Source organism: Ochotona princeps, chromosome 24, assembly GCF_030435755.1.
Source record: "Ochotona princeps isolate mOchPri1 chromosome 24, mOchPri1.hap1, whole genome shotgun sequence".
Lineage (NCBI taxonomy): Eukaryota > Metazoa > Chordata > Mammalia > Lagomorpha > Ochotonidae > Ochotona > Ochotona princeps.
The window spans coordinates 33,252,790-33,265,510 of record NC_080855.1 but is presented as its reverse complement, the minus strand read 5'-3'; the positions used below and the strand labels follow the sequence as shown (position 1 = coordinate 33,265,510).

Here is a 12,721-nt window from a genome sequence, read left to right as displayed (position 1 = left end):
TGTTTACATAGTTGATTAGAGTGGGAAAGATCTAGGATTGGGGAGAAGTGGGTGTGATCATTGTTTCCAAACTTTGTATTTCTTCTTCCCATATTGGGAGGTAGGAGGAGTTAAGGGGATAGGCCACACCCAGCATCCCAACAAACCCAGCACCAGGACAGGGTTAACCCAGGGTCACAATGTGGCACATGCTGTGAGGGCTCTGCCCAGGTGGACGCGATAGTTCTGAAATGCTGTTGATCTGGCTGATCTATGGATGAGGAATCCCTTTCAATGTCCATTGGCTACACAGATATTTGCTGTCATTGTTTGGCTGGGGTAGTTGTCCATATATTCTATTCTCCATTCTCTGCTATGGTACCGGATGTCCTCTGCAGACCCCAATGGGCTACCGTGTTCCATGGTCTGCTGTCCAGCACTCCATCCTTTACACTGATTTTATTTTTCAAAGATAAACTTTTGGGGGACAACATCATGATATCCACGCTAATCCTCCACCTGTGGCACTGACATCCCATATGGGTGCCAGTTCAAATCCCGGCAGCTCTACTTCAAACCGGCTCCCTGCTTGTGGCCTGGGAAAGCAGTGGAGGATGGCTCAAAGCCGTGGGACCCTGCAACTGTGTGGGAGATCCAGAAGAGGCTCCTGGCTCCTGGCTTCAGAATGGCCCAACTCCATCTGTTGTAGCCATTTGGGTAGTGAAGCAGTGAATGGAAGATCTTTCTCTATTTCTCCTTCCTTCTCAATAACTCTGCCTTTCCCATAAAAATAAACAAATATATTTAAAAATATATTAACTGTTCTTTAGGGGGGAAAAGTATTTTCATCTTATTTGGAAGGCAGAGAGACAGAACCTCCATCCACTAATCACTTGTCAAATGCCCCAGGTTACCCAGATACCCCGACAGCCAGGGCTGGGCCAGGCAGAAGCTAAGAACTTAGAACTTTGGGTTTCCCACCTGGTGGCACAGATTTAAACACTTGAGCCGAACTCGCTACCTCCTACAGTGCAAACTAGTCCAGAAGCTAGCATTGGCATCAGGGATTCCTATATAAAATGCTGCATCTTAACCGTTTGGCAAATGCCACCCTGTCTGTTTCTTAAAGTTTATTTTATTTATTTAATATGAGATGCCAGTGGTGCGGGTCGCAGCTTAAGTTGATGTACCACATTGCCAACCCCTAGTTGCCTTTGACCTTTAGGACCAAAAACTGGCCCTTCCCCCATCTTGCCCCAGCTTATTCCCGCCTTCAATCCAGTTCACCTCTCCAGAGCTGGGGGCCTCTGAGGACTGGAGGGAAGCCACGGAGGCACCACCCTCACCTTCCCCTACCACAGCTCTGGGGCCACTCGGCCTGCTGCCCTGGCCGGAGACGGTCCCGCCCAACAGCCGGGGTTGGAGGGCGGAGGCAACGCCCACCCGGTCAGGCCGCCTTGGATTGGATGGTCGCAGCGAGGGGCCGGGACAGAGCGGGGCGGCCGCTGACGCCACGCTGTCCAGAAAGGGCCCCGCGGGGCTGCTGCCCAGGGAGGACGTGAGAGGCCCAGAGGCGGTGAGTGCGCGGCCGGCCGCCCGGGCGGGACAGGCAGGACCGGCAGGACGGGCGGGAGCTGTGGACCGTGGCGCGCACCGGACGCTGCCCACGCCCTTCTTCCCCGGGGGCGCTGCGCTCGGCCCCTCGCAGTGCCCGAAGCTGGCCGCACCGGGAGGGAGACTCTGCAAGCAGAACAGGTCGACTTAGTCCCGTCTTCATCTTCCAGATCCGGCGGATCGAGACTCTTGAACGAGGAGGAGCCGGCCAACATGGCATCGGAGGTGAGTGGGACTCGGGGTCTAGGAACGAGGCGGGAGGGACTCCTGGGAGCTGACCAGGGCGGAGACCTGAGGCACGAGGTCACCACGCGCCTGCTGGCCGGGACGCACCTGCCCGGAGGCACCGGCGACCCCGTCCGTCCTCTCCTGCCGCCTCCTAGTGGCCAAGCCTCCCTGCTGGGGCACAAGGAAATCAGCTGCCCACCCAGGCTGTCCCCTCCACACCCTGCGTTACCCGCTCCTGCCTCGGCATTTGTCCCTTTGCCTAGGAAAGTGCTTGGCCCCTGCGGTCCCCTTATTCACTGTGGTGTGTGCCAAGAGCCAGGAGGTGGGGAACCTCTCCTGGAAGCCCTGCTGGCCCATGGGGAGGGGGGCGGCTAGGGGGTCTCACCAGCACTGCTGATCTCTGCTCCCTTGAACCCAGAACTCCTGGCTTCTCACCCTGAGTGTGCAGGAGGCTGGGGCACAGGCTCTCCTCCTTAGGCCTCGGTTGATTTATCTGGCAAATGGGAACAATAACAGCTCTCTGACTCCCTGCGGTAGGTGCTGGAGCATGAGGTCATTGCTTTGAACCCTAAGGTTAAAGGAACAGGTTGCCCGAGGCTGGTGAAGTGAAGCAAGCCGTCTGGGTTTCAGCTCCTTGCAGCCCCCCCATTCATTAGCTGCCAGATCACTGCCTCTGTCTCTCAGTTCTTCTGAATCAACAGCGCAAGAAGGCCACCCTGCTGGCTTTTGGCTCATGGTGAAGGGCCTGGGGGGCAGGGCCTGGACTTTGGAACCAAGCAGGCTTGGTGTCTGAAGCAGTCGTTGACAGCTCTCTGGGCTTCTCTATCTGTTGAGATGGGGGAGGGGGAATTCACAGTGCTGGCCTCATAGGAGGATGCAACATACAAATGCTTCAGAGAGTTCGTGGGAAATGAAATCTGAAGACAGTGTTAATGGGAAAAAAAAATGGTGAAATCATGAGCTGTAATTCATAGGCAATTGCATGGGAAGGAGAAACTGCACGGCTTTAAAAAAAATGCATCAAAACTTTTTTTATGCCAGACCAATTAATAGCAACCCACAGGACAGCTTGTCTTTTTTTTTTTAAAGATTTATTTATTTTCATTGGAAAGTCAGATTTACAGAGAGGAGAGACACAGAGAGAGCATCTTTCATCTGCTGACTCACTCCCCAGGTGGTCGCAGTGGCCGGAGCTGAGCTGATCTGAAGCCAGGAGCCAGGAGCTTTTTCCAGGTCTCCCACACAGGTGCAGGGTCACAGGCTTTGGGTCATCCCCTGTTCCTTTCCAGGCCACAAGCAGGGAGTTGAATAGGAAGTGGAACAGCTGGGATATGAATCAGAACACACATGGCATCCCAATGTTTGCAGGAGAACCAATTGAGCCATTGCTCCATGCCCAGTACACACAGGGTCAAGCAATGCTAGGTGCTCAACAAATGGTGGCTCACAACAACAGTATTCATGCTTCTTTGTCCACTCACGCGGCCCCAACCAGTACTCCTGGAGCTTCTTCCAGGTCCCCCACATGCGTGCAGGGGCCCAGGGACCTGGACCATTCTCTGCAGCCTTCTTAGGCCAACAGCAGAGAGCTGCATTGGAAGTGGAGCACCCAGGACTTGAGCCAGTGCCCGTTGTGGGATGTTGGTGCCACAGGCAGATGATTAACTTACTACGCCATTACACGCGCCCCCTCTTGACCAGCTTGGCACAGTGCCCTTTCCTGGGCTGCCCTGTCTGCTCAGCATCCACAGGGAGGCATCTCCTTCTGATCTGGCATCCTTTTAAGCTTGTCAGCGAGGTGTCAGCTGGGTCTCAGAGCACAGAGGCCTGCCTTCAGTGACCCCAGCTTGCCCTAGGCTGTCCTGTGGGTTGCTATTAATTGGTTTGGCTGCAGCTGACTGGCTAAGTAGCAGTTGTGGTTATTACAAACAACCCAGCCTGCTGGGGGGAGGTGGAGCCTGGCTCTTTCCTGAGGGGCCCCCTGACCCCTGCTGACTCCCAGTTCTGACTGGCTGGCTGACTGTTGGCTCCCACGTGATGCTTTGCTAGAGATCCAGGCTTGATGGCAGCTGTGGTGCCAGGAGTGGCCCCGTGGGAAGGGCTGAGGGAGGCAGAGGTTCTCTTCAGGGCTCCTGGGGGCAGTAGGGACTCAGGGATGGCGCTGATGTCCACACCAGCCCTTCCCTTGGTGCTGGCTGCCATTTTCGGAGTCCCTGCTGAATGCTGGTGATGTGCTTCCTGGACATTTGAACAGCTAAATACTACAATGAAAACAGACACGAGACGGCTGAATAGTACCCTATAGCCACATTAAGGTATATAGCAGCTGGTGCTGAGTACAAACAAAAAATGAAGGGTCCATGAAGTAATCACAGGAGGTGGTTAAGAACTTGCACTGTTATAACGTATTGATTACTCAATACCATGTCAATTAATTCTATAATGTTGTAAATTGTTGTTGATGTTGTGCTGGGGCTTCTAATTGATCGGGACGATATTCTGCCAGCTGTACCTTCAGACCAGAGAAGGTCTCCCTAAGAAACTGTTGAGTTTATCTGGACAATAAGATGCTGGACTCTATGCTTGGTATATGATTGCAACGAAAGAATCTAGACTTAATTTGAACTGTAATACTGCAACAAGGAGGAGGAATCCATCAAGGGGGAGAGGGCACAGGGAGGGAATGGGGGAATCCCAGAGCCTATGAATCTGTGTCACATAATGCAACGTAATTAATAATAATAATAAAAGAAGTCAGTTAATTTTTATGTAAACTCATCGGAAACCCACACATCCAAAGGAGCTTCTAAAAGTTCTTCACAAATATATTTACTATAAAAACAAATTGCCTGGAAGTCACTATTTGGTGCCGAAGTGTATCTGTTCATTGTGTTTCCCTGAGCGTTCTGAACTTCCCTGGAGGTTTGCCCTTTGCAAATGATCCCCAAATGAGTGCTCACAAATAGAATGGACTGTGATTATCGCTGCTTCCCAGAGAGGCACCCCTGAGGCTTAGAGAGGTTACAGACTGTGGCCAAGGGCAGTGCTTAGAAGAGACCCCACATTACCAGGGGAACAGAAGAAGATGCCTGCCCCCGTGACCTCATGGACCCCCCTCCAGAGAAAGAGCACCTGTGACATTACCTGCCCCCCTGCTCCCATCTCCTCCCTGCCCTGGGCACTCTTGGGCCCCGAGTTCCTCACCAGGTGTTCTCATCTACCCCATGCCATGGCCTGTGTCCTCTTTCCAAACACAGAGGCTTCTGTCCCATCTGTTTGGCCTTTGCTCCCAGGGGCATGTGGTCAGCCAGTGACCTCCCAGAAGGCAGTGTCAGGGGCGCCCTCCGGAGCCCAACGCATGATGGCAGTTGGGACCTTGCCTCCCCGCAGCTGTGGGAGCGACAGTGCAGCTGCAGATCGTGCTGAGAGTCAGGTGCCTCTTGGCTTGTTCCTGCAAGTCCAAATCTAGGATCCCAGAACCAAGCAGAAGCCCTGGGGAGCATGAGGCTGGCTGTCTTGGCTCTCCCAGTCCCATCAAGTGCAAGCTCTGTGATGTTCCATGCCTCCGTTTCCCCTCTGTATGGCAGGACAGTGTTGGTGCCTGGCACAGTGCCTGGCACACAGCCAAAATGCAGGACATGCCAATCACTGCAGGTGTCATCATCATGGCCACAGCAATCCTAGGTTACAGCCCTGGGCGCTGGAGCTGCTTCCGGGGCTCTGCTCCCCTACCCTGTATTCCAGTGTGATTTCTCTGATCTTGGTCAGCGGTGACAAGGAGGGTTCATGATGTTCCGCCGTGCTCCTAGGGGTGCCTGCCCCATCTTCCTGGGAGAAGAACCCACCAAGGGGTAGCCATGCTACTCATTCCCTGGGTGACTCAGGGACAACTCCTTGACCCTTAGAGTCTCACTCAGCCTTGTCCACAGAGAGTAATCCTGCCCGATGGTCCCCTACCACTGTCAGACCTGATGCCTTGTCGTAGGAGCATCGGGCAGGGATGGTGATCGGTCACTCCTGTTCTCTTGGCCAGAGCGGGAAGCTATGGGGTGGCCGGTTCGTGGGTGCAGTGGACCCCATCATGGAGAAATTCAATGCGTCCATCGCCTACGACCGGAACCTGTGGGAAGTGGATGTGCAGGGCAGCAAAGCCTACAGCAAGGGCCTGGAGAAGGCGGGCCTCCTCACTAAGGCTGAGACGGACCAGATCCTGCGCGGCCTGGACAAGGTACACTGTGTGTCCCCTGCCCCACCCGAGAGCCCTCCCTGGCTCCACAGGCTTCAGTCAAGTTCCTGAACAAGAAGTGCATGTAGGAGTGGCCTAAGCCAGCAAGGGTCACATGCTTCCTGAGATGCTGGTTGAGGGGACCACCTCCCACCTCCTTCAGCCGGCAAGGGTCCTCACGGCCCCTGGGCTCTTGAAAAGAGCTGTGCACTCAGCTCCTTTATAGGAAGGGTGGGGACAGGCATGGGTCTTCTTGGCCTGACCCCTGGGTTGTTGGCACTTCTGCTTGGCAGGTGGCTGAGGAGTGGGCGCAGGGCACCTTCAAACTGAACCCCAATGACGAGGACATCCACACGGCTAATGAGCGGCGCCTGAAGGTACTCCTGTCCCCATCCCCCACCCCAGCCTCCCCTCTGTGCCTTGCCCTAAGCGGCTTTGAACACTAGCCCCATCATTCTGCTACCTTCACCACTGGCACTGTGTGGACGGGACCTCAGAACTGGGGGCCTCTGCAGAGATCGCAAGAGACGTGGGCAGGCCAGGGGCCCTGGGATGGGGACAGAGGGTGGCAGGGCTTTTGTTTAGCCCAGCCAGGGGCTGGCAGGCAGATCCTGACCCAGGACTTCCCTTCACTCATAGGAACTCATCGGGGAAACTGCCGGGAAGCTGCACACGGGACGTAGTCGGAATGACCAGGTGCCACCTCCCGCTCCACCGTCCTGCTCCATGCCTGCTCAGCCCATGCAACCATGAGGACTAAGCAAGGGGCCTGGCTCCCCAGGGCAGCTACGGTTGTCCATCTTTGTGGGCCACTTCCTCTTTCCCCGTAGGTGGTCACAGACCTCAGACTATGGATGCGGCAGACCTGCTCAAAACTCTCCACCCTCCTCCTGGAGCTCATCAAAACTATGGTGGATCGGGCGGAGGCGTGAGTCTCCCAGAGGCACCCCCACTGGCAGAGGGTCACAGTGTACCTGAGGTCTCCTCTGTCCCTGGCAAGCAGCCTGAATACCAGATCTAGAGGTTCGAGTCACAGAGCCAGGTTCTGGGAAGAGGGTGCTGTGGAACTCCTGGCAAGGCACAGCAGCCTGTGATGGGCTTTCCCCAGCAGCCTCCTCTACCCAAGGCCGGCCTGGCTCAGTGGGTAGGAAAAGCTGTCCCTTTTAAGGTTTCAAATGCAGGAGGCACCAGACACATGACCAGACGCCCCAGGAAAGGGCCTGGCTGAGCCTGGAGCAGCCAGAGCCACTCATCAGTTAGCCTGCACTTACAAGCCCTATCCCAAGCTCCCCATCCCTGCCCACCCAGGGCACAGCCTCCTGCCAGCATCTCTCCAAGCTTGGGCTTCTGTGCTGTGGTGTCGTTGGGGGTGCTTAGCCTTTTGAGCCTGCCAGGAAGCTGTTGAGACATCTCGGTGGGTCAAGGGCCACGTGGCTGGACCCTCATCTTCCCAATTCACAGATTGCAATCCTTTGGGGGAAATGTTGCAGGGAGACTAGAGTTGGCATCCTGGGATGGGAGCCTGTTCGGTACTCATGGGAAAAGGGTTTCTTTCTGGTGTGATGGAGGTGTCCTAGGAGGTCCTCATGTTCACAAGCAGGGCTGCCCACCACTAGGGGGTATCTTATCTACCACAAGCCTCCTTTCTCAGCTTGGCTTGGAGCTGCCCGGTGTGGCAGAACGTCAGACTAAGGGCATGATCTGAGGGTGAAATCTCCTTGGCTCTGGCCTAGCCCCTGACCCACATCCACTGCCCCCACTTCCAGTCTCTTTTCTCTGAGGATCCAACGTTCCCTGGGAGATTGCATGATCCCTTAGGTCAGCAGACACCTGCAGGCCAGCCCTGCTCTTCCCTGAAGGGACCCGGGTGTCACAGGCAGGCCTGCATTTGAGCTCCTGCCTGACCCCAGCCCCTTCTCTTTCACCCACACAGAGAACGTGACGTCCTCTTCCCAGGGTACACACACCTGCAGAGGGCCCAGCCCATCCGCTGGAGCCACTGGATCCTGAGGTGCGTGGGGTGCATTTAATGACGTGGGGAGTGGTGGGGTTGGATGCCCTTGACCGTCCTAGCCATGGCTTCCCTACAGTCATGCCGTGGCACTGAGCCGAGACTCTGAGAGGCTACTGGAGGTGCAGAAACGCATCAGCGTCCTGCCCCTGGGGAGGTGAGTGAGGTCCGCTTGCTCCAGAGCTCAGGAGTGCGTGGGGGAGGGAGGCAGGGGGGTCCCTGCTACATAGACAGCATAGTCTTTGTGGATTGACTGAGGAGAAAAAACCAGGAGGGCAGAGCAAGATGGAAATCTCTGGGGGAGGACCCCGTAGGAACCCCTAGGTCCTGTAACATGGGAACATTCAAGTGTGCAATCGAGTCTGAGCAGAGAGAGCCCAGTGGGCTGCCCACAGCCCCAACCCCACTCTGCCCTATTTGGACACAAGTATCCTGGCACCCAAGGTGACTGGGCCAAGGAAGAGGGGCTGACTTCTAGCTAAAGCCTTGGCAAGCAAGAGCTGGTTCTGGGTGCGCATGGGTGTCTGTTCTGGGCCTTTGCTGCTTGGAAGCCCTATCATGATGAGATCTCTCTCCCCCCAGCGGGGCCATTGCTGGCAATCCTCTGGGAATAGATCGGGAGCTACTCCGAGCCGGTGAGCAACCCTACCCCCTGGTCCCTGGGGAGAAACCCCCTCAGCACCTGCCAAGTCCCACAGATGAACCTGCCTTGTGGGTACCCTTGCCCCTAGTTCAGCCCAGTTTCTTCTCCCGCTCCCACCCACACCTGCAGAACTGGGTCTTGGGGCCATCACCCTCAACAGCATGGATGCTACCAGTGAGCGAGACTTCGTGGGTGAGTGCTGAGGCCTGGTCCTCCGATCCCACCTGGGACCCCCAGGCCCAGCTTCTCTCCAGCTCCCTCCCACGCCCTGTCTGGTCCACCTGGAGCTTCTCCAGGCTGGCTGAGGAGCAGGAGAGGCCTGGAGACCTGAGAAGCTGCTCTCTTCTCTCTCCCGCCTCCTAAGCTGAGTTCCTGTTCTGGGCCTCGCTGTGCATGACACACCTCAGCAGGGTGGCCGAGGACCTCATCATCTACGGCACCAAGGAATTTGGCTTTGTGCAGCTCTCCGATGCCTACAGGTAGGGCCCGAGTTACCCATCATCTGGCCCCACCGGTGTTCTCCCCGCCCTTCCCACACCGGCCCTTGGTCGTCATGTTGCTGGGCCTGCCCTGCCCCAACCAGCAGGCCAGCTCAGGCACATGTGAGCCACTGCTTCAGTGCCAGTGTCTCTGTCCCCAGCACCGGAAGCAGCTTGATGCCCCAGAAGAAAAACCCCGACAGCTTGGAGCTGATCCGCAGCAAGGCGGGGCGAGTGTTTGGGCGGGTGAGCGGGGTGCAAAGAGGGGCCTGGGCTGACCCAGCTGACTTAGAGACTGGCTCTGGATCCCAGCTACTGAGCTCTCACTCTCCCTGCAGTGTGCCGGGCTCCTGATGACCCTCAAGGGACTTCCAAGCACCTACAACAAGGACTTACAGGTGTGAAGCTGGGTGCAGGGAGCAGGACTCGCCCCCCTCTACACAGCAAACACACACCCAGGCTGGGGCCCCCAGGGCACTGGGACTTCTCTTCCTGTGCACCTAGCCCTTTGTCACATTCAGAGCTCCCTGCTGGCTCTTGCTGTGGACATGAGAAGTTCTTGTCCCCCTGGGAGGACAGTAGGACATGGGACTACCTGCGGTGGGGGACGGTCATGGGCTTGGGGCCCTCACCTCCTGCCCTGTGCCTCCCAGGAGGACAAGGAAGCCGTGTTTGAAGTGTCAGACACCATGGGTGCTGTCCTGCAAGTGGCCACCGGCGTCATCTCCACTTTGCAGGCAAGAAGCTGCCTACCCCTTCTGCTCCCTGGGGTCCCTGCCCTCGGGGTGGGCCTGGCAGGACTCAGAGGTGGGGCTGGGAGAGCTGGGGCTGGGAGCAGGGTATGTACTTATCCCTGCTCCTGGGGAGCAACACAGGGACAAAATGGAGGAGGATGGGACTCCAGGAAGCCCGGGTCCCCTCAGCTGGCCAAAGCAGATTTCCTTCTGCATAAAGTTTGATTTCCACTGAAAGGCAGGCAGAGATCTCCATCTGCAAGTTTACTCCCCAGATCCCCGGAAGAGCTGGCCAGGGTCAGGAGCTGAGAAGTCCACCCAGAAGTCCTTCCACTATGGGAGGCAGGGACTCCAGCCCTTGAGCAGTTACCTGCTGCCTCCCAGGGTGCACATCAGCAGGAAGTAGAGTCAGGAGCAGAGTCACAACTGGGACTCAGGCACACCAGTGGGGGATGCGGGCGTCCTGGGAGGAAACACCACCACTGCGCCCACCAGTGATGCCAGGGACCTCCTTCCTATCATGTGTTAGGGAACCCTAAGTACACAGCAGGTACTGGACCTCACATCTGCCTTTAGCCACAGTCAACTCTGGATCCTTCTTACTACAAATGATTTTTATCTCTTCTCGCACACCAAAGATATATTATTTATTTGAAAGTCAGAGTTACAGATGGAGAGAGAGAAAGAGAAAACTCTTCCATCTGCTGGTTTGCTCCCCAAATGTGCCAGGCTGAAACTGGGGGCTGGAAGCTTCTTCCAGGCCTCCCACATAGGTGTAGGGACCCAAGCACTTAGGCCGTCTTGCACTGCTCAGGGAACTGAATCAAAGTTGAGCAACCAGCCCATAGGGGATGCCGGCACTGCAAGTGATGGAAGCCGTGTCACTAGCCCTCTTTAGTCCTCGTCACTCCTGTTGATTTCCGGTGGTCTCTAAAGCGCCTGCTCCCAGAGCCTAGTTCTGGGAAGAACAGTGTCAGCTTTACCCTAAGAACCTGGGGCAGAGGCAACCCTAGGTCCCACTCCAGATGACTGAATTAGAGACTCTGGAGATGGGGTCCAGCTCCTTGTATGTTTAATAACAAGGAATTCTAATGCATGCCTGTGATAAGGGCTGTTTGAAAACAAAGGATACAGTCAGCAATGCACCTAAACTTTACTTCCATTAGAACGTACTGCAGGCAGAAACTGGAGCATAGCTGGGTGGCCAGAGCAGGAGACATCCCAGCTAAGGAGTCCCCTCCACCCCTGGCACTTTGCTGGGGCCAGCACTTGCAGGCCCCAGGGTCCCCAGCACATACCACTCACTGGCTGGCATCCCCAGATTCACCGTGAGAACATGGCACAGGCGCTTAGCCCTGACATGCTGGCCACTGACCTTGCCTACTACCTGGTCCGCAAGGGGGTAAGTGAGAAGCCGAGGAGTGGGTGGGGAGAGGTTGGAGGCAGGCACGGGAGTGTCCCCCAGGCCAGGAAATAGGGACAAGGCAGACATGGAGGAAGCTGCCCTCAGCGCCCACACCCCATACCGCAGATGCCATTCCGCCAGGCGCACGAGGCCTCTGGCAAAGCTGTGTTCATGGCCGAGACCAAGGGGGTCGCCCTCAACCAGCTGTCCCTGCAGGAGCTGCAGAGCATCAGGTACTGCAGTCCCACCCCGCCCTCCTGGAAAGCACACCTGAGTACCTGGAGTCGGGGGACTATGAACACAGCCCCTCCCTCTCTCCTCCTTTCCCGCAGCCCCCTGTTCTCAGGCGACGTGGGCCACGTGTGGGACTACGGGCACAGTGTGGAACAGTACAGCGCACTGGGCGGCACAGCGCGCTCCAGCGTCGACTGGCAGATCAGCCAGCTGCGTGCTGTGCTACAGGCGCAGCAAGCCCAGACATCCCGCGGGGCTGCTCCCTAATAAAGTGGGCCCAACTACAGGCTGCTGTGTGTTTGCTGCCCCAGCTGGGCCCGCCCTACTTTGGGAAGTTGTTGGATCCCTGGGGCTGGCCACTGAGGAAGAATAGGGACAGTTACAAGGGGGGTTTCCTATCGGAGCCTCTGATGTGTCCAGATTCCAACCGCTTTGTCTGCCGGGCCTGGCAGTGACGCCTGCCTGGGCTGAGCTTGGTACTCTAGTGGCACCTGGGTGGCCCAGTTAGTCCAGTTGGTCACTCGCTGTCCATCCTGCCATCTTCCTGGTGTCTCCTGGGCTGTCCTTGCTCTCATTCTCCTGGTTCATCCCACCCCTTTCTGGAAACCCACAAGGCACCACTACGGGGTGTCCTTCTGACCTGTGAAGGGGCATGGAGTCTGTGATGCCAGGCACTAAGTTTGCTTCCACCAAAGATGAAGAAGCAGCGCCTTCTCCTGGTGAGAGAGTGAGGGGCAGATAAATCCCCTCACAATGAACCTGGCTGAGAAGAGAGATGTGGTGCCTGTCCGGGCCTGATGCGTAAGGCACACGTGCTCACACTGAGTCTGCAAAGGGCCCTGCATATGGAGATGGCTCGACAGAGCGTGCAGAAGGCTGGAAACCAGGTTCACACATACTTAGCTCAAGTCCCACTTAGGAATGCGTGGAATTTTTATTAACAATGGTTATGGTGAACACAGGAATGGGTAATCCTCCCAAGGGAGTCTGTACTAACTTAGCAAAGCTATATTCCTGGGTGTGCACCATGGGAGCAGCAGGTGAGCAGTCCTCAGGTGAGCAGTCCTGGGTGTGCACCGTGGGAGGCCACAGGTGAGCAGTCCTGGGTGTGCACCGTGGGAGGCCACAGGTGAGCAGTCCTCAGGTGAGCAGTCCTGTGTGTGCACCGT

General features: G+C 56.5%; 1 protein-coding gene across 1 annotated transcript; it reads left to right on the top strand.

Annotated features, from left to right (window-relative positions):
- The first annotated feature begins 1,461 nt into the window (after positions 1-1,461).
- ASL (argininosuccinate lyase) lies at positions 1,462-11,838 on the top strand. The gene is made up of 17 exons (XM_058680539.1): positions 1,462-1,555; positions 1,764-1,818; positions 5,855-6,049; positions 6,340-6,423; positions 6,686-6,742; positions 6,877-6,974; positions 7,980-8,057; positions 8,137-8,214; positions 8,640-8,692; positions 8,830-8,892; positions 9,065-9,179; positions 9,341-9,425; positions 9,518-9,577; positions 9,833-9,916; positions 11,235-11,315; positions 11,445-11,551; positions 11,651-11,838. The coding sequence occupies exons 2-17, from the start codon at positions 1,807-1,809 to the stop codon at positions 11,817-11,819; spliced, it is 1,419 nt and encodes a 472-aa protein (XP_058536522.1). The 5' UTR covers positions 1,462-1,555; positions 1,764-1,806; the 3' UTR covers positions 11,820-11,838.
- The last annotated feature ends 883 nt before the right edge of the window (positions 11,839-12,721 follow it).